Below are 24,707 nucleotides of genomic sequence, written 5' to 3' on the forward strand. Positions count from 1 at the left end.
GGGGAGTGCCTGCATACACAACACATAGCCGGAAAGTAGGAACAGCCTTTATTGGCTTTGATGCATTATAAAGGAAGCTACAGGAAATAGCTGTAAAAATGTTATATATGACTCTGCCTGTCCCCCATTTGCACCTTCACTTCACCTTTGCAGCAACCCCACCACCACACCTTTACTATATATCCCTTCTCTGGCATAGCTGTACCCTTCTCTTATCTTTGTTCCACTCCCTTCTCTGGAGGCAGGGACTGCTGGCACGGGCATAGCTCATGTTTTGGAGAGCTGATATGCCTGGCAGTCTGGTCCCCCTCACAGCTGTCACCTAATTTTCCCCACATACCTAGACACTGCTTCTCTGACCCAGACAGAATCATTGTCTAACTTACTATCCCCAGTACCCTCCCCCCACCTCCCTTACTGCTTTTTGGGTATGTTGTGCTCTATGCCTGGAAGCCAAGTCCAAACCTCTGCATTTGGCAGAGCCCTCCTCCTGCCCTATAGGTCCCTCTCTGGGTCAGATGGAATCTGTGTTTGGTGGTATTCTCCCTGCTCACCCTACCTGGCACGCAGCCTCTGGCTGCGGGCCTTATAGACCTCAATGAGCAGGTCCTTGACGTACTGAATCTCTCGCTCAATGGAATCTGCCTTCTCTTTGAGCTCGCGGTTCCTGGCTTCCAAACCCTGACACTCATCATCCAGGGCCTCATACTCAGCCCGCTTCCGCTGACGGTACCGCAGTGCTGCTGTCTTGTTCTGGTCTCGCTTCTTCTGCTTACGGTCCCCCTTTTGGTGGGGTGAGGCTGATGGCTGCTCCAAGGAAGTGGGCCTGCTGCGTTTTGCAGCTGGTGGGCTAGTGACACACTCCTCCAGCAGGCCCCGGCCAGAGCATTCCCCAGGCACCCCTGCACCATATAGATTTAGAAGCTCCAGGCAGCCTGAGTCAAGGGTCTGGAGGGGTGCTGGGCTGGTGGAGCCAAAGGGTAGAAAGGACCCTGCTGGACTACTGTTATCCCCAAAGGGGAAGTGGAAGGCAGACTCATGTGAGGGTGGTGTGCTGGGGGCCACCTGGTCCAGGCCCAGACCAGGGGACAATGACTCCTCTAGGAAGTAGTCTTCCATCTGCTCCAGCTCCTTCTTCAGGAGGGAGGCCATGGCCTCCAGGTCGGGCAGGGGGGGCGAGGGTAGCGATGGGTCCCCTGACTCCATCAGGAGGGAGGAGAAGTCCACCCTCTCCGTCATCCAGTCTGAGAAGCCATCGCCTGTGTAGAGAGAGCAGGTTCAGAGGCTGCATGGGAAAGTCCTCCCCACACCTTCCTCCTGGAGTGCAGGGGACCTACTTGTGCTTTTTGCATGGGGGCTGGAGAAGGCAGGCCTGGGTAGGTAGGGGGCTGGCCTAGCCAAGACCCTTAAAGCTAGGCCCACAGCAGCTCTATTTACAACTTGTTTTCTGCTGGCTTTAGCCTTGCTTGAGACCCTAGTGCCCTATGGGCACAGACACAGCTGAGTAAGTATCCTACCCCTTCAGCAATCCCATCTGCAATGGGAACAGGCAGGGATCTTCCAGCCTGGCATAAGGGAGGGTCTGAATTGCCTTCTGAGTCGGTCAGAACACCCCCAGGTGAGAGCAGCATGGTCAAGTATTTCTTCTCTCTCTCACACCCACACCCACACACACAGAGAGAGAGGGGCCTCTCCCCTGCAAGTACCATACCTGCTAGCACCATTGCCTCTGTGCCATGGGCATAGTGCCCATCCATAGCCCCTGGCATAGATTCATAGTGGCCAGGGATCTTAAGGAACTCGGCCCTCCAGGAGAGGGCGCTAGCTGGGAGCGGGGTCTTCTCCATATCCAGGGTCAGCGCTGCCAGCATGGACATGGTGGGACCGGTGCTGGCTCAGGCAGGCCACTGTCCAATAGGGAGAAGCACCAGACCGTGATGGGCGGGGAGCGCGGTTCCTGCTGGCAAGAATGGTGGCAGGCGAGATGGGAACAAAGCAGGAAGACCTGGGCGGGGGGCAGAGAAGAGAGGGTGAGTAGGGCAGTTGGCAGGGCTCGATCCCCTTCTGCATCTTGTGTAGGACCCCACAACAACGACGGAAGAGCGCTATCCCGTCCCGTCGCGCAGCTCCCCGAGCTCCTGGCTGGGCTCGACCGGGCCGTGGGAAGGAGCGACTCCATGGGGAGACTCCCGTGGGGTGCGGCGTGACCCCGGCAGCACCGCCCCCTGGGGAAGGCAACTCCAGCCCCCAAAGACGCCGTGCCGCGGGGGAGCGCTCACAAATGCCTTAGGGGCAGTGGACAAACAGACCGCCCACCCGCCGGGGTCCCTCCCCGTCCTACCGCGGGGCTCCCGTGGGCGTTCACGCCACGCCGGCGGGGTTGTCGCACGCCCGCCGCTCCCCACCCCCCCGGCCGAGGTCCCACTTCGGGGCCCTCTACAAGTGTGTGCCCCCCCCTTGCGGGGGTCTGCACGTGCACGCCGCCACCCCTCGCCGGGCTCCGTTGTCTCCGCACGGGGAGCCCCGGCGAGCGGCGCCCCGGGACGCAGCACTCACTCCATGATGGCGGCGTGGGTGGCGGCGCGGCGCGGCGCACGCGGGTTCGGGGTCGGGCAGCGCTAGAGAGCCATGGTGCGCGGTACGCTACGGCTGTGTCTGCTGGTGCGGAGAGAGACAGAGTGAGGGGCAGCAGGGAGGGGCCGCTATCTATACCGCTCCCCCCCTCCCCGGTCTGGGCCGAAGCGCAGCCCGTGTCCCTCCGCCCAGCTCGCAGGACCGAGTGCCCGCCCCCAGCCCGCCCCCTCGCTGTGCCGCGGGGCTCCGCCCCCCCTTCTTCCGTCACTCCGTGCAGTGCCTCCTGTGCAGGAGCGAGGGGCCTATTTTTCGGGGGCGGGGGGCAGGGCTGTGCGGGCGGTGACGGCACCGATTGCAGCAAGGTTGCATCAGCTGTTCGGGGGGAGGTGGCAAGGCTCGCTGCGTATTGGCTGTCGAGCCGCCAGGAGCCGGGGTAGCAATTGGCTGAAGGGAGAGCCGCCTCACCCCCCCCTCCCCTCGCGATAGGTGCCGCGGCAGGTAGGCTCAGAGAAAGTAACCTGGGTCTATGCCTGCGTCAGGTGCTTGCAGTTCCTTCCCCTCCCGGTTCTTCGTGTCCCCCGCGCTGCTGGCCTGATGCTCCCTGAGCATTCCGTTTGCCCCATTGCTCAGGTGCCCCCAATGGGGTGCACACAGCTCCTCTCAGCACCCTTCCAGGGCACCCTGTGCCCTCCCTGCTGTCCCGTCTGCCCAAGCACCCTGCTGGGAACCAGGACCTCTAGCACCTCAATCTCCGATACCCAGGGCCTGCCCTATCTGGTTCAGGAGGATTCTGAGCTGCAGCCCAAGTTCTGTGCTGCCATGGGCCTCAGCTCAGTAGGGAGCAGGGACTGCCAGCCAGCCTTCGCAGCCAGCCCTGCTGCAGTGCTTCATGGTCTTGTCCAGTAAGGTGCAGGGTAGTGGGTGGGGGGAACGGGGGGAGAGAAACATCCAGCAGCTGAGCCGCAATGCTAGCTGTGGCTGTGGACCTCTATTGGGTCCTAGGATGCTGAGCAGGGCATGTGCACTGACCAGCCTATGATGTGTGTCTCTAGGCAAATACCAGCTCAGGCCCCTGCCAAGGATAGAGTGGGGGATTGCCTGCATTCCCTTCCCCCCCCCCCACACCCAACCTGTCCTCCCCTGCTCCCTTCCTGGGGCTGGTTTTGGTCTCTGGACTCTCCTGTCCATGGGAACAAAAGTCCAGCTGAGCCTGCTGAGTGATCACTGATAACATCGGTTAGTACCAGGAGGCGCGGATATGGATTACTGCAAACTGTTCTCTGCCCACTTCAGCAGCATGGGGAGAGTGTAACAGGCAAGCAAGGAGACATAGCTCAGGGAATCAAGGGGTGTGTCGAACACTAGATCTAGCTGGTGAGATAATACTGAGGGGCTGAGTGGTTCCACCCTGGATGGTTCCACCTGCCCACTCCACCCCCCCCCCATCCACAGGTAAAAATTTTAGGGGGTATCAAAATGGTAGAGCAATGTGTTTGCAAGGAGGGAATTTCCCCCTCTTGCCTGTCTCTACCCATCTCCTGGGACTGTCGGAGCCACTCTATCACCATTCCATCTTCATCGTATTGATCCCAAGAGACGCCTCCTTGACTGGACCTGGCCACAGAATGAGGTCTCTCATCTTCACTCGTTCTGGCCAAGCCCTGAGCCCCACTGACTTTTCCCATCATATGTCATTTCTTTCCCTACTCCATGCCTGGTTACTGAGCTTCAGTGCCAGTTCCAAGCTGGGTGCTGAGGCCCTGCCTGAGGGACAGCTCCAGCAGGGCCCTATCCTGTTGGGCATTGGTATGAGTTTGGCAGATCTCTGAGGGGCTGGTTCAGCCAAGGTGGGTTCCCGGAGCAGGGACGCTGCCGGTCAGGGGACAACACCAGAGACAGACGCTGCGTTGGCTTTTCTCCCCTTGTGGGTTTGTATTGTTCTATCTTCTCAGAAACTGGACTGGGATTTAACAGGAGTCACTCCACTAGCCTAGGTCAGCTCACTGTGTCTCTTCTCCCAAAAAGGGCTGCTAGTGCCACCTTTGGTTTGACCATGGGGATGGGGGGCTATAGAAACTCTCAGCTATTGGGCAAGGGAATAGGGGCTGTGGGCACACTGGTAGCCCGACTAGTGCTGTGCAACCCAAACTTGTTCTACACTGCATCCCCAGGACCAGCTTAAGCAGGTTGTGAGGGCTGTTTGTTGCCAGGGGACCAGGCAGGCTGAGGTCTGTACTCTGACCCCAATTATTGCAATGAAACTAACCCACCTGCACTTAGTTCCCCTGGCCAAGACCTATTCGGGGCAAAGAGGAGCAGAGCAGCTTTGGCTTTTCCATCACCTGCTGAGTCTGGCTCAGCCTGGCTCCTGTGGCCTTGGACTGGCACCACGGACTTTATTCCCGAGCTCTGTCTACCATGGATCAATAGCTGAGAGGTTGCTGAGCGGCACTGGCACCAGCACCAGCAAAGGAGATAGCAGGAACACCTACTTCTTTCAGCTCTTCCCCCATGGCTTCTACCTACTGTCCTGCTTTGCATCCTGCCCCACCTGACTAAGCTGGTGCCCAACCCAGAGCAATGTGTTGCTAGATTTGGGGGCAGGGGGGCAGCCCTGCCAGTGATGGGAGGAGGGGACAGCTGTTATTGCAGATTGCCATGGGGTTTGGGGTCCCCAAGCTCTGCACCTCATCCACAGGCAGGAGTGACTTTCACTCAGTGGGTAAAACAGGAAGTTTATTAGATGACAGAGACACCGCACAGAGGTGTCAGTACAGCAGGCAGTCAGTCTTTCCAATCCATCTTGGGGAGAGGAACCCAAGGGGTGCCCCTATCTGGGGTCTAGCTTCCCCCTCAGCCAGGCTAACCCTAACCCCCCCCACACACACAGCCCAGCTTCCACCTGCAGCCTCTGATTCAAAACCCAGCTCAGCTCCTCCCTACTCTTTGTTCAGGAACAGAGGTGTTACCTGCCAGCTTAGGTGACAGACAGCTGGGGGAACAACAAGAAGTCTTGTGGCACCTTATAGGCTAACAGATATTTTGGGGCATAAGCTTTCGTGGGCAAAGACCCTCTTCATCAGAGGCATGAGTGGGGGGGGTCAGAGGGGTATTTAAAGAGTGGGGTCCCAGTAAGAGGGAGGACCAGAGCTGACAAGGTCTATTCAGCAAGGTGGAAATGGCCCAGTATCAACAGTACTTATCAAAAGAGGAAAGAACAAGTCAGATCAGACAGGAGGATGTGAACCTTTGTTAGAGTCTAATGGGGAGATATCAGCACCCAAAGCAGAGAAACTGCCTTTGTCAGCTGTGAGCCACTCCCAGTCTCTGTTTAATCCATGGTTAATGGAGTCAAAATTGCAAATAAATTGCAGCTCAGAGATTTCTCTCTCCATTTGATTTTTGAATTTTTTTTGTTTCAGGACTGTCACCCTTAAATCTGCCACTGAGTGTCCAGGGAGATTGAAGTGTCCCCCCACAGGCTTCTGCACATTACCAGTCCTGATGTCTGATTTATGCCCACTTATTCTTTTACAGAGAGACTGTCCAGTTTGGCCAATGTAAATTGCAGTGGGGCATTGCTGGCACATGATGGCATATATTATATTAGTAGATGTGCATGTAAAGGAGCCCCTGATGGTATGGTTGGTGTTAGGTCCTGTGATGTTGTCACTGGTGTAGATATGAGAGCAGAGTTGGGAGCGAGGACCATTGCAGGGGCTGGTTCCAGGCCTAGAGCCACTGGTTTGTGATTTGTAGTGGCTGGTGAGGATTTGTGTAAGGTTGACAGGCTGTCTGTAGGTGAGGACAGGCCTGCCTCCCAAGGTCTGTGAGAGTGAAAGATCATTGCTCAGGATGGGTTGCAGATCACTGATGATGCACTGGAAAGGCCTGAGGTGGGGGCTGTATGTGATGGTCAGTGGTGTTCTCTAGTTTTCCTTGCAAGGCCTGGCTTGTAGGAGGTGGCTTCTGGGTACCCATCTGGCTCTGTCAACCTGTTTCCTCACTTCCTTCAGTGGGTATTGTAGTTTGAGGAAAGCTTGGTAAAGGTCTTGTAGATGTTTGTCTCTGTCTGATAGATCAGTGCAAATGCGGTTGTACCTTAGTGCCTGGCTGTAAACATGGATTGTGTAGTATGCCCTGGTTGGAAGCTGGAGGCGTGTAGATCAGCATAGTGGTCCGTGGGTTTCCGGTATAGGGTGGTATTTATGTGACCGTCGCTTATCTGCACAGTAGAGTCCAGGAAGTGAATCTCTTGTGTGGACTGGTCCAGGCTAAGGTTGATGGTGGAGTGGAAACTGTTGAAATCATGGTGGAACTTTTCAAGAGCCACCTTCCCAGGGGTCCAGATGATGAAGATGTCATCAATGTAGCACAAGAAGAGGAGGGGCGCTAGGGGACGAGAACTGAGAAATCATTGTTCCAGGTCAGCCACAAAAATGTTGGCATACTGTGGGGCTCTGTGGGTGCCCATAGCAGTGCCACTGATTTGAAGGTATAATTTGTCCCCAAATCTGAAATACTTGTGGATGAGGACAAAGTCACAAAGCTCTGCCACCATTTGTGCCTCGGTCTCATCAGGGATAATGTTGCTAACAGCTTGGAGTCCATCTTCATGTGGGATATTGGTGTAAAGGGCCTCTGCATCCATGGGGGCCAGGATGGTGTTTCCAGGAAGGTCACAATGGATTGTAGTTTCCTGAGGAAGTTGGTGGTATCTCAAAGAAAGCTGGGGGTGCTGGTAGCATAGAGTCTAAGAAGAGAGTCCACATATCCAGACAGTCCTGTGGTGAGGGTGCGAATGCCTGAGATGATGGGGCGTCCGGGATTTCCAGGTTTATAGATCATGGATAGCAGGTAGAATAAACCTGGTTTGGGTTCAGGGGGTGTGTCTGTGTAAATCTGTTTCTGTGTTTTTACAGGGACAGTCTTGAGCAGATGCTGTAGTTTCGTTGTATATTCCTCAGTGGGATCCTCGGGGTCATCCTTAGCTGTTGTGAGCTGCTCAGCCTGTCACATACACTGCCAGCCTCTCTCACAGTTATTGTGGAAGTTAGGCAATGGAAGGTAGGGTTAGGGATGTTGGCATTATCCCCCCATGCACTGAAGGGACAGGATGTGCTCCGCAAGCTGTGGAGCAGACATGGGAGGGCCCCCAGAGAGGTTCATGGAGCTTGGGAAGCCCTGCCAACCCCACTCCACTGCCCGGGGAAAACATCCAGGAGGGCAGAGCACTTGCTGACATCTGTGCACAAGCAGTGATGCTCCTAACTTCCCAAGGCCTGTTTAGGGCTGGAGCAGAGCCAGAGCTGGGGTCATGGATCCTCAGGGTCAGTGCGACACCCCTGGTTTTGGAGGCTCCCCGGTCAATGTATCAGGCTCACTCTTCTCCAGGGCAAGCCAAGGGGCCTCAGCACCTCCTGCCGCTTGACCCTGCGAGCTCTGCCCAGCGTGGCCAGCTGAGAAACTCCTGAGAGGTCCTTGGCTACAGTGCAGGGATTCCTGCCCTTCAGCTGGGGTGGAGAGCAACTCCAGGCAGCATTTGCAAAGCAGTGGGGCTCGTTAGGCCCTGGCATATGCCACAGTGAGTCCTCAGGGCAGCGCAGAGAGAGGAAGGGCCTAGTGGAGCCCAGTCTGGTCACGCGAGCCCAGCCAAGCCAGAGCCCCATCTTCAGGCTCTGTTCCTTACTTTCCAAGAGAGCGAGGGTCAGGCTTCTCCCAGGGCCCACCCTGGTCATCTCCCAGACTCCAGTGGGGATCTGAGCCCAGTCCGTTCCGTAACAACTCTTCATTCCCACCAGGCAGGGAGGTGACACACACAGCCCTGATTCTCTGCTCTGGGCATTCGCTGGGTAGCCACGCAAATTACAGGGGAAACTGAGGCACACACTGGCCTCAAAAATACCACCAGATATTTCCACTTCACAGCTGGCTTGTTGCTGTGTGTGGGGCTGGGACCAGGAGGACTGCCAGCCTTAGAGCAGTGCTCAGGCGGGGAGGTGGGAGATTCTGCCCTGAGTCTCAGACACAGCCCTGCCCAGGCAGACTCTGTTAGTCCTCCACCCCCAATGCAGCACCCGCCTGACTGGCACGAGGGGCTATAGTGGTTCAGCCAGGCCCTGCTCCCCCCACCTCCACATATACTCTAGCCCTGCTGAGCGGGACACCTGTCCCTAGGGTGTAATGTGTTACCAAACAGCGGCACAGTATCCACAGCAACCTGCTGGTATCCAAGTGTGAGCTCTGAACAAGCCAGGTTACCATGGAACTATCCTCAGGGGGTCTGCGAGCTAACAGGCGCTCACGCTCCACCCTTCCCTTCCAGGTGCCATGGGGCCAGCATTTCGGGCTGGGAGACTCCACGAAGAGGCCCCATGAGGATACTCCAGCATGCACCAGGCTCACAACCGCCCCTCCATGGGGGCCAGGGCTAGGGGGTTGGAGCTGCCACTATGTCTGGGTTCCATTCCCAGCGCTGGGGTGGAGTGGGGCCTAGTGGTTAGAGCAGGGAGGGGCTGAGAGCCCAGCGTTTACACCTGGGTTCTCTCTCTCTGGTGGTGACACTTTAACTGAGCTGCTGGCCAGTTCGCCTGGGAGGTCCGGTGAATCATCTCCTCTGTATCCCATCCTGCCTGGCCCAACAGCAGCCTGGGGACCTTCCTTGTGGACATGAAGCCCCCTGGCTTGTCCTCTTCCCTCTCAGCTCCAGTGGGATACCCGTCCCCCATCCCCAGCACGACCCCCGATGAGCAGAACCACGATCAGGGTGCGAAGATCCCAGCTGGTGTTACAACCCTGCATGTGCCGGCTCAGGGCAGAGCTGGGCACTGCGGGCCCCACGGCGCTAGGCCAGCTCCACAGCCGCCGCTGCTGTGGGGACCTGAGCCATGCTGGCTGAGCATTCAGGGCAGGTGATGGTGCTGGGCGGGGCACGTGCACCCTCCCCATCACCCTTCCCCCCACCCCCCTGTCTCCAAGTGCACAAGGGCTGCCAGTCACAAGCAAGCACAGCCGACGGCTGGCTGGGGGGAGGTATTTAACGCCCCTGCCCCAGAGGCCTGTCTCGCTTGTTATATCAGACGGGGCTCACCACAGACCCTGCCCATCGGGGGGCGGGGGGGAGAGTATATGAGCCAGCCAGCGGTTCCCATTGCTTCACGCCACATCTCACTTCCAGCAGTGGGACAATGGAGCCACCCCGCTCCCACCCCTTTGCCAAGCTGTGCTGTGTCCCATTGGTAGGGCAGCCGTAGCAACTGCTGCAGTCTCCACAGCAACCCCCACCTGGTTTCCATGGAGGCAGCATCCCCTGGGAGGGATTAAGGACAAAAGAGAAGCTGGCAGTGGGGTCAGGGGAGGGAGCAGCCAAGCCCGGGTCTGCAACCCCAAATGAGACAGCCCACCACCGGCAGGCTCCACGGTAACCGCCCCTGTGTCTGCCAGCAGGAGTGGTGCTGGGTAACACCACTTCTGCAGTGTCGTGGGCTGGGCTGGGGGTGGCCGGTTGGGATGCTGAGAGTTTCTGCCAGTGTCTGCTGCTGTGCCGTCGCCAAAGTCTGGGCACGCACACAACCGGATTTCTCACACTGCGAACATGGATTGCTGTACCAAGGTGCTGTCCCAGGTCCGCTGGAGCTGGGCTGTGACCTACATGCCTGCAGCCTCCACATGGCCCAGAATGGGCTATCAGCTGGTCTTCCTCCATGTGCACCAGCCAGATGCCTGCAGCAGGGGTGTCCCAAGGCGGGCGCATGGCCTGAGGCAACCCCACCCCCCTTGTGCTCCAGGCTCGGCCCCTCCCCTGCTCCACACCTGCGCTGCCCCCTAACTACTGTCCCCAGCAATGGAGCCAGGAGCTTACCTGGGGCTGGGGGGCTGTGCATGGCAGTGGGAGCAGAGCAGGGGGGTCGCCTCCCCCCCCCCCACCCCACTCATCCCACAGGCGATGGGAGCAGCAGCCTATGGAGAAGCAGGATGCAGCAGGCCGGGATGGCAGCATTGTGAGGCAAGCTGCTGCTCCCACCACCCGCATGGTGAGTGCAGGGGAGAAGGAGAACCTCTGCTGCAGCCACCGCTGTGCACAAGCCCCAGCCCCAGGTAATCCCCCAGCCCAGCCCTGGCCCTGGCCCCAGGTAATCCTCCCCATCCTGTGGGGTGGCCATCACAGGGCCCCCAGAAGCATGGGGCCAGGGTGGCCTCCCCACCTGGCCCTAAGGACAGCATGGCTCTGCCTGCAGGAGGCCCCTGACCCCTCTGTAGGGCGATGCCCAGGGAGGATCCAGCAGGCAGCCCTTGCAAAGTGAAGTAACCACCTCTCTGTACCTGGCAGTACAGGATCCGCCAGGGCATTGCCGTGGTCTGCTCCCCAAACTCCACCCCCTAGCCCTGTGTCCCAGTAGAGACGCTGTGTGTGCACCTGTGATTCCTAGTCTTGCCCTGCTCATGGGCTCCTACCCCGCCCGCCGCCCCAGGTCATGAACCCTGCTGCCAGCCACGCAGCATTCACATGCTTGGCTCAGCAGAGCTCCGCTGCCTCTCCAGATCCTCCCTAAAGAGGTGCTGGTCCCATCCGGCTCCTGGCGGGCTCATTGCTGCCACTGAGGCCAGTCGTGGCTCCTCCCTTGATCACAGTGGCCTCCCCCACGTCTAGACCCCTTCTGCCCAATACCCGGCTCAGCAGAGTCCCACTTCTCTCATGGGATAATGTGCACAACGTTCTGAGCAGAAGGTCCCATTTGCCAGGTCACAGGCCAGGATCCCTGGGCCTCTGAGCCGTCTCTTTGTTAAGCAAATTAAACCAAACTGGTTTGTCCAGCCCTCAGATCGGTCTTGTACCTTTTCTCAGATGCCTTTCTGGGGGGGCCGCTGTCCAGTTCGCCGGCCAGACATTAGAGCTGGGCCCAGTTTGGTTTAACAAGGGCATTACCCCTCCCTCCACCCGCAGCAATTTCCCAAACTCTGGGGGCTGTTTTTGCAAGTGCTGTAAGAAGGGTCTGACCGCGGAAGTGCACGGAGCTGGCCGGGCGGGCACCTTGCCCCAGATGGTGGGGAGCCCTGTGGTGCTAGGAAGAGGGCAGGGCTCACTCCACTACAGAGGACTGCAGCCGGAGCCCACCACGCTCTTTGGATGGAGGCCAGGTGAGTGGCTATGTCCCATCCACACCACCCGTTAATTCATATCAGCTCAGAGCCTGAGGGCTGCCACAAGGAGCAGTTTCAAAAGCCAGGGGATACTCCACATTGACAGAAGCTGTGTGGCGGCAAGCACCCTGGGGCTGGGGTTGGGAGCTGCCCCATGCTCTGGGGCTGCAGTCAGGGCCTTGGCACTCCAGGGCTGGCACTTGGGGGCACTTCAGGCTCTATGATCCCAGCCCACTTGGGCTGAGGTCTGGGGTTCGGCGTCTGCAGGCCCTGCCCTGTGCTCCAGGGTTGGAAGCACTGCAGGCTCAATGAGCCACATCCACCACGCAATCTACAGCTAGGGGAGGAGGAACTGGTTGGGGGTGAGGGGAGCAGCGGGGGTGGAGCTGGGCTCCACCAGGGGACAGAATGGGAGGGGTAGGGAAGGAGCCTCAGGCAGAAGGGGAAGGGAGGGGCCATTAGATGGGGGGAGCACGGTAGCCTCCCCTAACTGCTGATCCTCCCACCACCCACCCACACTGAAAGTCCCAGTTGCAAGTGGTGAGCGCAGCTTTCTGAAGCTCATGCTCGTTAAAACGCATCTTCAATCAACGACAGCTAACGAGAGACTGACCTCGCTTGGCATTTTATTGCTTGGCAATGCCACTGGCCAGCCTCTGCATGTCCCTGGCACTGGGCTTCAGTTCATCAGGGCAAAGGCGAGAAAAATAAAAGCAACTGTTTGCACTGGAGGACAGCGGTTACTATTCTACGGCTGTTCCGTGAACACGGGGCCACCCAAAGCGCAGTTCAGAGCGTTAGTGCGTTTCAGTGAGTCTTAAAATGAGGAAGTTTCGCTGAGCGTAGAGGAAACAATGTCTTTGTCTTTGTTTACACGTGGCATCAGTAAGTGCCGAGTTACGGCTCCTAATGTGGAATTGTACCTTTGATGTGGCAGGGATAAGGCCCCCGTGCAAATCGTGCACCCCAGGTGTGACACATTACAAATGCCACAGCTAGAAGATATTTCAAAGTTGAACAAAGGAGCGGGGAAGGCAACAAAGGAAAGCATCTGGGACATCATTTCGTGTCAGGTCAGCTGCGTCTGCCTCAGACACCTGGGGAAAAATAAATCCCTCGTGAGTGCCCTGAGCAGACAAAGTTTCCCCTCTGACTGGCTCTGAGACTAGAAGAACTGCGTGATGGGGGAGGGGAAGTCAATATTCATCCATGAAACCAACACAAGATCAACTGCTGGATCATAACAAAAACAATGTGTGAAGAAGTAACTCCATAACCTCTTGGCCAGGGTCCTCTGCCTCAGTTTCCCCACTTGCCATTAGAAGCATCCGATGGCCCAGCCACCCCCTCACTCTCCTTGTTCCCCCTCTGATGTCCCCTGCTGATGAGTCATTGTTGGTAGCTGGTGAAGTCCTGGAGCTCAGAGGTGCACTTGCATAGGGCTATCTCCAGCCATGAGGCAGGGGACTCAGTGTGTGCCTTCTGCCTGCACCATGGCCTGTGCCACGTCACACCTGCACTGTTTTGCTGTGTCACATGCCATCTGCACCATCACCCCATCCACCCATGTGCCAGTCTCCCCCCACCGCTGGCTCTGCACTTTCTCCGCCTGTCCTGTCACCTCTCACCTATTTGCAGCTCCAGCAGTGACAGCTCTGGGGTGCTGGGCAGCTGCCAAACCCATCCTACCAGCGCTCACTGAGCTGGTGCAGCACTGCGGGGAGGTCTAACAGCGCGCAGGGCCCCTGAGCAGCAGCCTGGCCCCCTGAGCCCTCACTTTGCCCTGCCAGGAAGACCCAGATCCGCTAGCCAGACAGGTGGGGCCTGGGAGAATTGTGGAGATGTCAAGGCCCATCCTGTTGGCCTTTAGTCCCCAGCAAGGATCACATCATTTCGGTGTCCTGGGCCAGGCCGATTTTGTCTGGGGTCCCCCTGTCTCCTTTGATGCTACCCAGCCATTGCGTCCCTGGCTTTCCTCCAGCCTCCTTCCTTGCGCGCCTGTCACCAGCTCCCCTGCCCCTGCCTCTGCCTGCTTGCGTGTGGCCCAGCAAGGTGGCACTGGTTGGTTCTTGTCAGCTGTCCTGCTCCTGCCCTTTTCACTGGGCTGCTCTTAGTGCAGCTCCTTCTCTGGCGTGAACACCTCTCCACTCGAGCCCCCGTAGGCACCCAGCCTGCAGCAACAGTACTGTCCAAGGCGTGTCCCCAACCCAGAGGTGACCCGCCATCCCCTGGCTCTGCTGATCCAGCCTGGCGGAGCCCCTCAGCTCCTGGCTGTCCCCTGCTCTCAGGCACAGCCCGGCCTGTCTGGGGATCAGCAGTGCAAGGACAGGAGTCCGGCGCTGGAGGGCGAGGGGTTTCATACCCTCCCTGCTGGCTGGGGTGTCACAGCAGAGAGTGGGGTTGGCGGGGGGGGGGGGCAGGACCAGCTCCTCCCCACCCCCAGGTGTGGAAAGGAGAGGAGTCCCTGTCACAAAGAGCCACAGCAGCTGCACTTCTGCCTCAGCCCCTGGCACAGACACAGCCACCCTCCCCGCCACATGGCTCTGGCGATGCTCAGCCTCTGGCAGTGGGTACTTGGTGAGTGTGCGGCTCCTGTGAGTGCCTTCCCGGGGGGGTGGGGGAGCGGTGTGTGACTGCGTGTACACTGTGTGTGTGTGTGCGCGTGCACGTGGGGGGGGGTCTGCGTGCATGTTAATGCCTCTGCGTGTTTGTGTGCGTGCGTCCCTAGGTGTATCCATGTACCCCTGTGTGTGTTTGTCTACAGGAGTTGTTTGTACGCAGTGGGGCTAAGTGTCTGTGAATCCCTGTGCATTTCTCAATGTGTGTGTGTGTGTGTTCTGCGTGCATGTGTGGGAGCCCCAGGGGGAGTTGGAGAGATAGGAACGACCCATGACAGTCCCTCCTCTGCCTGGCAGGAAAGAGCAAAATGGGAAGTGATGGCAGATAGATAGGTAGATGGATAGATAGAGGGGGGTGTGGGGTTAGCTAGCTAGGGTTCAGTGTTCCCTCTATTTTGTCCATCCGTGGGCGGAATACATTTTGTTAGGTGCACTAAGGCATGTCCAGATGTGCACGACCAATAGAAACACACGCTGCCCCCTGCTAATCGGCTGGGTGGCACCTGAATCCCTCCTGCATGGCTCCAAGCATCCAGCTTACGGAGAACACTGATGGAGTGTCTGGGGATAGATAGATAGCTAGATAGATGATCGGGGTAGTTGTACTCTGTCGAGACGAGGTGGCTGAGGTCATGACTTTTATTGGACCAGGGTCCATTGGGGAGGGAGATGAGCTCAGGGCTGGGAAACAGACTCATTTCATTAGTGAGCGTCAGACAGGGAAGCAGGACTCCAGCCTCTGGTGTGGTTCAGGGCAGAGCTGGGAAGGGCCATTCTTGCAGCTCCCAGCCGGGCGCTATGTCACAGTAAGGTCTGGTGACCTCAGCCTGATCTGTAGCCCTGAGCACACAGCTCACAGAGAACCCCAAGGTGGCACAGGTTGTTTACCCCCAAATTAACCCAGCCTGCCAGGCCCCAGTCAAGGGGAGGTGACCCCTTAACGCCCTTCGAGGTCCACATTTGGTCATAGGGCCAAGTCATGATGCCAGCTTTGCTAGCGTCACACTTCCTGCGGCCTTACTGCAGATCCTCTTCCAGAAACCTGTAACCCACTGTCCCTGCAAGGTGTTAATGGGCCACTTCTCCCCACAGGACCCTTCCCACCTGGGTTAGCTCTGGCCACACAACCTGCTGCCCCTTGCACTCAGCTGGGCTGGGCTTTGGGGCCTAGCACTGGTCTCTCTCCCAGCAGAAGTTGGTCCACTACAAGACGCACCCTCCTCCACCCCAGCTGTGGGCCAGAGAGCTGCAGTGACTGTGCTGGTGTCGCGGTTGTGGGAGGAGGGTGCCGGGTGTGGGCGCCGCTCTCTCCTCCATGGCTCTTACAAAGTTTGCGGGGCTGCAACTCAGCAACGGGTGCAGGAACCGAGAGTGGCTCCCTTGCACTGTAGCCACCCCTGGCTGTTGCAAGCGTATAGTGATCCCTTAGCCATGCTGCTGGGACCCAGCACCGCAGGAAACAAGGAAGCAGTTGGTTGACTCCTCCAGAACCATGCTAAAAACGCAAGTGGCTGAAACCAGCCGCTGTGCAGTGAGAAACAGACAGCGCTGGTCTGCACACCCCAGGGCTGGCTGGGAGCTCAGGGCTGCTGGGGGTGGGGAGGGAGTCCAGCCAGTGGCAGCCAGGTTTAGCAGAGCTGGGGGAATCACACCATCACCTGCAGGACTCAGCAAACATCCCCACTTGCAAAGCAGCTCTAATTAACTGCTGGGACTCTGAGCCTGATCCAGCATCTCTCTGGTGGAGGCTGTTTATACCGGTGCTGCTTGTCTGGTGCTGAGATGCGTCTCTCTGGGGTGCAGCCCGGGGGGAGGGGGGTTATGCAGGGATGCCCACAGCTGGCACCAAGAAACATCTGCCTCTGGGAAGGAACACGGGCTGTTTATAAAGGTGTTATGCTTATAATAAGCACGCGGGGTCTTTTTCAGGAGGAAAGGTAATACGCCGTGTTTATTGAAATGGCAACACGAGAGGCAGCATATGCACACACACACACACACACACACACACACACACACACACACACACACACACGTCCTGCTGATGGCTATGTAGATATCAGTCTGTCACAGTGGCCAGTCAGGATAAGGTCGTTCTAGGGGACCCCAATTTCTGCACAGTGTCATTGGCACAAGGTTGAGGTCTGGCAGCTCTGCTCCCAGAGTTGGTTCCCACAGAACTTCCTTTAGGGCACCAGTTTGTATAGTGAAACTTGAGTCCTGCTTAGCTGTACCGTAACCAATTATTCCGTGAAAATTTTACTAACCAGCCCTAACATACTGCAACAGAATTACCGAACTGGTCGCACACGACTGCCTTCACTGATTTACACCCAGCAAAATTAAATATGCAGCAGACAGAAACAATGGAAAACCCAAAGAAACCAGCAGTCAGGTAGCACTTTAAAGACTACATCACCTAATAAATCATTTTGTTAGCCTTTAAAGTGCTACCTGACTGCTGGTTTGTTTTGTTTGAATACAGACTAACACAGCGACCTCTCTGTTACAACTGAAAATCAGACAGATCAGACAGAGAAACAATAGGGAAGTGGGGGCAGTAAATCTAGAACAATGAAGGCCTGTGGATTTCACAGCCCCGACTATTGGTAAGGAGTTTGCTGTCCACCTAAGTTTTCTTTAATCATAAGCAGTTCTGTGGCAACTTCGAGCCTAACAAACTTATTAGGATCATGCGCTTCCATGGGCAAAACCAACTTCTTCATCTCATGCCCCAATACATTTGTTATTCTAAGTTTCTACAGGACTGCGAGGCTATAGCCTAACCCAGCCACTGCTCCATGACTAAGCTTTCTTTAACAACAAGAAGTCCCATGGCAACTTGTAGACTAATGTAGTTTGGAGCATAAGCTTTCGTGGGCAAAGACCCGCTTTGTCAGATGCATGAGCTTTCTTTAACCATCCTGAGCTCTAGTAACAGAGATCCTGGGATTAAGCTGTATTCTAACAAAACAAACCAGCAGTCATGTAGCACTTTAATGACCAACAAAACGACTTATTCAGTTTGAGATCTGATTTTTTATCTGGTGACAATAGGGGCCATTAGGACAGGGTCATGCACTATTTTAGTGCAATTTAGATGGAATGTGAGGATGTGACTTCCTGCTTTGCAGCTAATGGCTGTTGCTCTTTCTGTCTGGCCACAGACAAAGAGCTGAAGTTTTTCACCTTCCACTATGACTACAGAAAAGGGCCTGGTCAGTACACAGGGACTCTTCACCCACCATTGAGAAGTGGCCACCCCGGGGTAGGGCATGGGTGTTGGTTATATGACTCTTTGCCTCATCTCAGGGCTCAGCTGCCTCTACAGGGACTGTTTACCCAGACACTCCCCCCATCACCTGGTGCTAAGATGCAGCCACCTCTGGGCTGGGGCACAGGGGCTGTTTACACTGCCTGGCACTGAGATGCATCTCCTCTGGGGCGAGTCCTGTTGGATGCATGTTATCTCTCACTGTCTCATTCTGCCCTGTCCCCATCTCTGCCATCTGCTCTCTCTCTTCCAGCCCCGGCTCTGCAGCTCACCAGCCAGGCATCCTGCTGCCTAGAAGGTGAGTGACAATGGCAGCCCACAAGAAAGGCCAGCCCATCTCAGCTGGGCCCCAAGCACATGGGCCCCAGGGCCCATGGACAGAGAGCAGCAGGAACGGATCCTCCACAATCTGCCAGTACCAGAGCCTCCAGGGCCCCCCATTTCACGGGCCAAACCCCACAATTGGGACCTGCCATTTTTCTAACCAGAAGCAGGTACAGCCGAGAGCCCAGGGCTCTGGGAGCTGGGACTGCAAGTGACCCCCCCGAATCCTGCTAGATGTGGGAGGGTTCATGAGTCTCAGCAACTCTGCCAGACCAGGTGGAGGGGACCCCAATATGCCCCCCCTGCACCTCACTACAGGGGAGACCACCCTCCCCTCGTCTGGTAATCAGTGTCCGGTTCAGATACTCTGCCCTGCTGGGAAATCCCCAAGGCCCCATGCTGCATGTGGGGTCCCCCTCCCACACCCCAGGAATCTGCCTGCTGCCCCCTCCCCAAATATCCCCATCAGCATATGCCACCTTGCCAGTCCCACAGCATTCACAGGGCAGGAGAGACCCCAGACACCTGTGATTGACTTCAAAACTAACCCCACCCTCTGGTGCTGTGAAGTGGGGCTGGGATTCGCCTCCCCCCCACATTTGGCATCTCCCCACATGGTCTCTACTCCTCTCCGACCTTCAGGCTCTCCCCACCCACCCCATGTGGTTTCTGCCACCTCTAGAGGATCTGCCCCTTTCCCAACAGCCTGTGTTGGGTCTGTCTGTCCTCCAGTTGTGCGCAATGGCGGCAGCTCATGTAGCCAGCCAGCTCAGGTCCCTGGTCCCCAGTCAGCGTCCCCCAGACTCACCTGTCTGGACACACCCCCTGCACTACAACACTGGCTAGCTGCGTACATGTACGCCAGCCGCACCAGAGCTATTATCCTGACTCTGCTTTCTCTGTAGTTCCCTGGCCCAGCTCTCATCCCTGCTTCTCCCCACAGGGTCCCTGCCGGCTCCCCAGCTCTCTCTGAACGTGTCCCTGGCTCCTGTCGGGGCCACAGTTCCCATGAGGTGTCTGGTCCCAGGAGAGTGTCCAGCAACCCCTGTTATCTTCTGCAAGGATGGGCAGGGAGCTGCAAGCCAAATGTTCACCCTGGGGCAATTCACCTATGACTTTACCCGTAGCGTCTCCGGGCCGGGGGACGCCAGGGATTTCTCCTGCTGCTACCAGCACAAGAGTGACAATAATGAGGTGGTTAATGCCACCCTGAGCAGCCCCAGGACTCTGTATGTGACAGGTGAGGCCCTGGGCCCCGGCCTGCTCCACACAGAGCAGCTGAGCCGAAGCAGCCCTGACCCCACGGCTAGGCCGGGAACCAGACACTGTGCCAGCACAGAGGGTTCTGGAACAGCCAGGGTGTGAGGGCAGCAACCCCCTTTCTGCTCCTCCAGTGGGGCAGGGAGTCTCTGCTCCCACCACCACCACCGCTGTGTTTAGGGGAGCTGGCTGGTCCGGCACAGCCCAGACACCCGTGGGTTCCCCATAAGCCCCCGTGGTGTCAGAGAGCCTGGCTGAGCAGTGACTGGCTGGGCTCTGTCACAAGCCGAGCCTGCGGCTCTGTGCCAGCAGCTGCTGGGCCCCACGGCCTCGGCTCCCAAGCGGTGCACTGGCATGAGCTGAGCCATGCTCAGCCTCGGGGGCTGTAACAGCTCCTGTGCCCTGCAGCTCCCCGCAGAGGGACCCGGCTGCTCCCTTCTAGGTCATGTCAGCAAACCCCACCAGCCTCCACAGGAGTCACCCCATGAGCTCCTCTCTGGCTGGGAAGGTCCTGCAGGAGCAGCTGTAGCCGGCCCCAGGGTGGAAGCCCCACCCAGTGGAAGGGCAGCCCCTGTCTTCTTGCCATCCCTGCGCTGCTCAGGCCCGACTCAGGCTTGGTGCAATGGCCCTCTCATCAGCCCAGGCTGGCGCAGGGCTCTCTGTTGGGCCCTTGCCCTGCTGGATCTCAGGGCTGACAGGCATCCCAGGTCCCTGCCCAAGTCCTGCAGGTGCTGAGGACCAGCTGTGCCAGAGACCCAGTGGGTGGGCGGCAGCTGACATGTTCCCCTGGAGGCGATGGGCCTTTTCTGTGCTGGTTTGGGGCAGAGATGGCTCCTCCGGGCGGGCAGCCTGGGCCCTGCCTGCACAGCCTGGCTCTCAGCACAGCCCTGGAGGTTGGTGCCAGCTTCCAGGCTGAGTCCAGCCCACAGTGGGCACTGGAGGGGCTGGCAGAGGGTCAGACCCAGAGAGCCCAGACATTGGGACATAGCAACCTGGTGAACCTGGGGGAACCCAGTGAGAGCCAGGAGCCCCTGCTCAGCTCTGTGTGCCCCACAGTGCCCAGCCCCTGTCCCGAGAGCAGCACTGAGCCGTGGGAGCCAGTACGTGCCTCAGCTGGGCCCTTCCAGCCTCTGCTGGAGCTAGGGCTGCCTAGGGGCAGGGGGATGGTATTAGGAAAGTCACTGGGTGAGAGGCCTGGGGATGGGATTCCCGTGGCTCCCTCTGCTGGTATCTGGCTCCATCCCCAGAGGGGCTTTCAAGGCCCCCTGCCCCCTGGGAGCCCTGGGTCTCTCTTCACTTTACTATGTATGTTCCTAGGTGCTGAAGGTGGCCAGGGTGGAGGCACTGCTGCCCACGCCAGCCCAGGTACCCCCACCAGTGACGTTCTCAACCCCTGCGCTCATGGGGAGGGAGGGGGCTCTGCTCCTGGCCTGGGGTTGGGGTTGTGTCGGGGTTTAATTCCCAGCCAGTGGCCCCGTTGAGGGAGGAAACTGAGGCATAAAGTCATTGAGCAACACAGCCACTGTTAGAACCAACTCTCTCACTCACACACACATATACACTGCTCTAACCACCAGACGCCACTCCCCTTCCAGAGCTGGGGACAGAACCCAGGAGTCCTGGCTCCCCATCCTCCTGTGCTACCTGCCAGCCCCCAGCCCCTCTCTGCAAGTGGGAGCATGATCCTGCATCCCATTGCATGGGCTGGTGTTGCCCTCTCGTGGTGAGCCCTGGTGGGAGCAGGCTGGTGTCCCTGGGACCTGCCCAGCCAGCTCACCGGTGCTGGACCAGCCAAGCCGGGCTGTGCGTCAGGCTCTGTGCATGGCTGTGGCCGTGGGCCATTCCCAGGCAGGGAGCTCACAGCCTGTCTCCTGGCACTCTCATCCAGCTGGGCACTTGTCCCTGATCCTGGACATCTTGGTGCTCTGCTGCTGGGGCTGGGGCTGCTGTACAGGGGTAAGTGACAGGGCAGAGAGGGGTCCGCAGTGCATGTGAGTGGCCAGCTCGGGGTGGGGGGCTGCTGAGCCTGCCCTCCAGAGCCACAGCGCGGTGCCTGGGGCCAGGGATGAGCAGCTCATGGCGGTGGGTGAGGGGGGCTCAGGGCAAGCCCGCATACGGGACCCCTCCGGGTGCTGGCTGACCCTAGCTGGGGAGGGAGCAGGGCGGGCTGGCAGCGGGTTCCGGCACAGCTGCAGTGTGGTGTGGCTCAGGATGCATCTGTGTGCCGTGCATGGTGACGCTCTCCCGCTCTGTCCTGGCAAAGACCCAGGTAGGCGGGCAATGGCGGGGTGTCGCCCTGGCTCCATGCCCAGGGGCTTCCCTTCCAGCAGGACCAGCAGGGGGGATTTTGGTGGCATGTCCAAAGTGCCTGTAAAGGGACAGATCACCCAACAGCCGAGAAGGGAGCCAGCTGTAGGGCCCAACCCTGCTGCCGTGAGACCAGCAGCTGGGGGGCGGGGGCGGGGACACTGCCACTGTGGGGCTGAGCAGCTGGGAAAACCCTGCTGCTCTGAGGCTGAGCACTTGGGGGGGACCCTGCTGCTGTGGAGCTGAGCACCTGGGGGGCCTTATTGGTGTGGGGCTGACCACTGGGGCGGGGGGGACTCTGATGCTGTAGGGCTGAGCATCTGGAGGATCCTGCTGCAATGAGGTTGAGCCCCTGGGGAGGACAGTGCCGCCGTGGCGCTGAGCACCTGGGCAAATGCTGCTATAGGTCTGTAGCCAGCCCACTGCGCCCCTGGCTGCCGTCAGACTTCTGACTCCCCCTTCCCCCCGCTGCAGCCATCTGAGCTGCCGTGTGGCTCCTGGGCTGGGTCTTGGGGTGCACCAGGTCCTCAAGAGGAGGGGTGCTGGGAGCCAGCGCTTGCTGAGCCAGCTGTGTTCATCCTTCTCAGGCAGCTGGGCCCCAGCGGTTCTGGTCTTAGCCGTGCTGCTGGTGTCGGCGATCGTGGTGAACACGCTGAGGAGCATCTGCACTGTGAGGACCTGCCTGGCTTTCCTGAGCAGGTGTTGGGGGTCTTGGGGAGACCAAGAGCCTAGACCTTTCCAGCTGGCAGATCCCCTCCCTGCCTGATGGAGATGGACACCTGTGACCATCCGCCCCATGGGGCCCTGCTGTGCACCTCCGCAGGCTGAAGTGGGCACCATGGCTATGTGCTGGGCCATGCTGCATGGGGCCAGAGTGAGCTGGTGGGGGAAGGACCGCAGGGGAGCTGTAGGTGGGGTGTCCAGGCATCCCCACCCTGGGACTGGAAGGCGGGTTGCTGGGGGTTTCCCGCACTGGGGCTGGATGTGTGTTGGGGGGTCTCAGGGCTTCCTTCCCCTGGGGCTGCAGGGGGGGGATGTCTGGGGGGGGGCTCACTGAGGCTGGGTGGGAGGTCTCAGCGTTCACCCTACTTGGGCTGGAGGGGTGGGGGGCGGTATCTGGGTGCTCCCTGTACTGGGGCTGGAGGGTGAGGACATGGGGAGCTGTGGGACCTACCCAGCCCTGTAATCCAGTCTCACCCTCCGCCCATCTCTCTTGCTCAGCTGCTGCCATTGGCCAGTTCTGCAGCTCCAGGGTAGATGCTGCCCCCGGCTCCAGGTGGCCCTGCCTGGGGGAGGAGTGCAGTGTGACTGAAAGCCCTGGGGTTGTCCCACTGCAATGAGAGCTGATGATGGCCCAGCAGCCTGGTGGAGGTGGGACCCTGCTGCTGTGCGGCTGAGCACTGGGAGTGTTCCTGCTGCCGTGGGGCTGAGCACTGGGGGGGTCCTGCTGCCGTGGGGCTGAGGGTGGGGTTGGCCATCTGCAGGGACTCTGAGCTGGGGTTTGCTATGTCTCCTGCTCATGCACTGGGTGGGGCCTGGCACTTCCAGGCAGAAGCGTGTGCCGAGGCCTCAGGCCCATGGGCACAGCAGCCTGAGCCGACCCCTTCTGCCTCCTCCAGACGCTGCCCCCCACGCACAGCGACCTGGTGACTTACGCGGTGCTGAGGTGAGCCTGCACTGCTGCCCACCGGCCCAAGGAGCTGGTGAGTGCGGCCCAGCGCTGGGGGTGGAGGGAGTTGGAGGGCGCACCCCAGCCTGGCTGTGGGGGGCAGGGGCCAGCAGAAGACACTGCGGGGGGTGGAGAGGGGTCACAGGAACATGCACAGCTGCACACACCCAGCACAGCTATGAGGCACAAGGGCCAGCAGGGGGTGCTGGGGGTCGCAGGAACATGCACAGCTGTACATACTTCGTGTGGCTGTGGGGCACAGGAGTCAGCAGGGGGTGCTGGAGTGGATTAGGTGTGTTAGGCCCTGTGGAACTCCCTGCTGCAGGAGCACAGGCTATAGGGGAAGAGCGATACAGGAGTAGGTCGAACCCCACAGACCCTGCGGTCCAACCAGGGTACCTGCCTCAGCTCAGCAGCTGCCGGAGGGGCACAGGAAAATACCCCCAGATGTTGGGTGTATTCTGGTCTCTGTGCCTCCAGCACCAGACACTAGCCAAGGCTAGAGACCAACCAGACAGGGCTTTGCTGCAGTCAGGGAGAGGTGCTGGGACACAGGCTGGGGCAGTGAGAATGGGGGGAGGTGAGGGACAGGGCAGGAGGCTTGGTGCCCTGGCTCGGGGTGGAGAGACAAGGCTGGGGGCTGGGAGCCCCAGGGAAGGTGGCGGTGATGTACAATTGGTGGGGGCAGGATTGAGGGCTGGGTGCCCCAGATCAGGGCAGGGGGCAGTCGGGCACTGGTGTGTAGCTGACCCAGCTCCCATTTTCTCTTCCCAGGTTACAGAGAGGACACCCCATGCCCAGCTGGCTGAAGGACACCAAAGCTGTGTCTACACGTGCACGCTACTTTGAAGTAGCGGCACTAACTTCGAAATAGCGCCCATCGCGGCTACACGCGTCGGGCGCTATTTCGAAGTTAACTTCGACGTTAGGCAGCGAGACGTCGAAGTCGCTAACCTCATGAGGGGATCGGAATAGCGCCCTACTTCAACATTCAACGTCGAAGTAGGGACCGTGTAGACGATCTGCGTCCCGCAACATCGAAATTGCTGGGTCCTCCATGGCGGCCATCAGCTGGGGGGTTGAGAGATGCTCTCTCTCCAGCCCCTGCGGGGCTCTATGGTCACCGTGGGCAGCAGCCCTTAGCCCAGGGCTTCTGGCTGCTGCTGCGGCAGCTGGGGATCCATGCTGCAGGCACAGGGTCTGCAACCAGTTGTCGGCTCTGTGTATCTTGTGTTGTTTAGTGCAACTGTGTCTGGGAGGGGCCCTTTAAGGGAGCGGCTTGCTGTTGAGTCCGCCCTGTGACCCTGTCTGCAGCTGTGCCTGGCACCCTTATTTCGATGTGTGCTACTTTGGCGTATAGACGTTCCCTCGCAGCGCCTATTTCGATGTGGTGCCGCGCAACGTCGAAGTTGAACGTCGACGTTGCCAGCCCTGGAGGACGTGTAGACGTTATTCATCGAAATAGCCTATTTTGATGTTGCTACATCGAAATAAGCTATTTCGATGTTGGCTTCACGTGTAGACATAGCCCAAGTCTCCT

The 24,707-nt window shown here is 58.7% G+C and overlaps 2 protein-coding genes across 2 annotated transcripts in view; one reads left to right on the forward strand and one right to left on the reverse strand.

Moving 5' to 3' along the window:
• LOC142025194 (scavenger receptor cysteine-rich domain-containing protein DMBT1-like) overlaps positions 1–24,707 on the forward strand; it is a 903,096-nt gene that overhangs the window by 839,613 nt on the left and 38,776 nt on the right. The window lies entirely within an intron of this gene.
• ATF5 (activating transcription factor 5) lies at positions 36–2,761 on the reverse strand. The gene is made up of 3 exons (XM_075017841.1): positions 2,557–2,761; positions 1,712–2,005; positions 36–1,259 (listed from the first exon to the last, which is right to left on the reverse strand). The coding sequence occupies exons 2-3, from the start codon at positions 1,875–1,877 to the stop codon at positions 556–558; spliced, it is 870 nt and encodes a 289-aa protein (XP_074873942.1). The 5' UTR covers positions 1,878–2,005; positions 2,557–2,761; the 3' UTR covers positions 36–555.

This window comes from Carettochelys insculpta, chromosome 22 (assembly GCF_033958435.1).
Source record: "Carettochelys insculpta isolate YL-2023 chromosome 22, ASM3395843v1, whole genome shotgun sequence".
Taxonomy (NCBI): Eukaryota; Metazoa; Chordata; order Testudines; family Carettochelyidae; genus Carettochelys; species Carettochelys insculpta.

What these genes read in the sequence shown, in the direction of transcription:
- ATF5 (XM_075017841.1), bottom strand. Translation starts at nt 1,877, where the DNA reads ATGTCCATGCTGGCAGCGCTGACCCTGGATATGGAGAAGACCCCGCTC. An exon ending in AGAGGCAATGGTGCTAGCAG is followed by an intron (nt 1,260 to 1,711) that starts GTATGGTACTTG and finishes CTCTCTACACAG; the next exon opens with GCGATGGCTTCTCAGACTGG.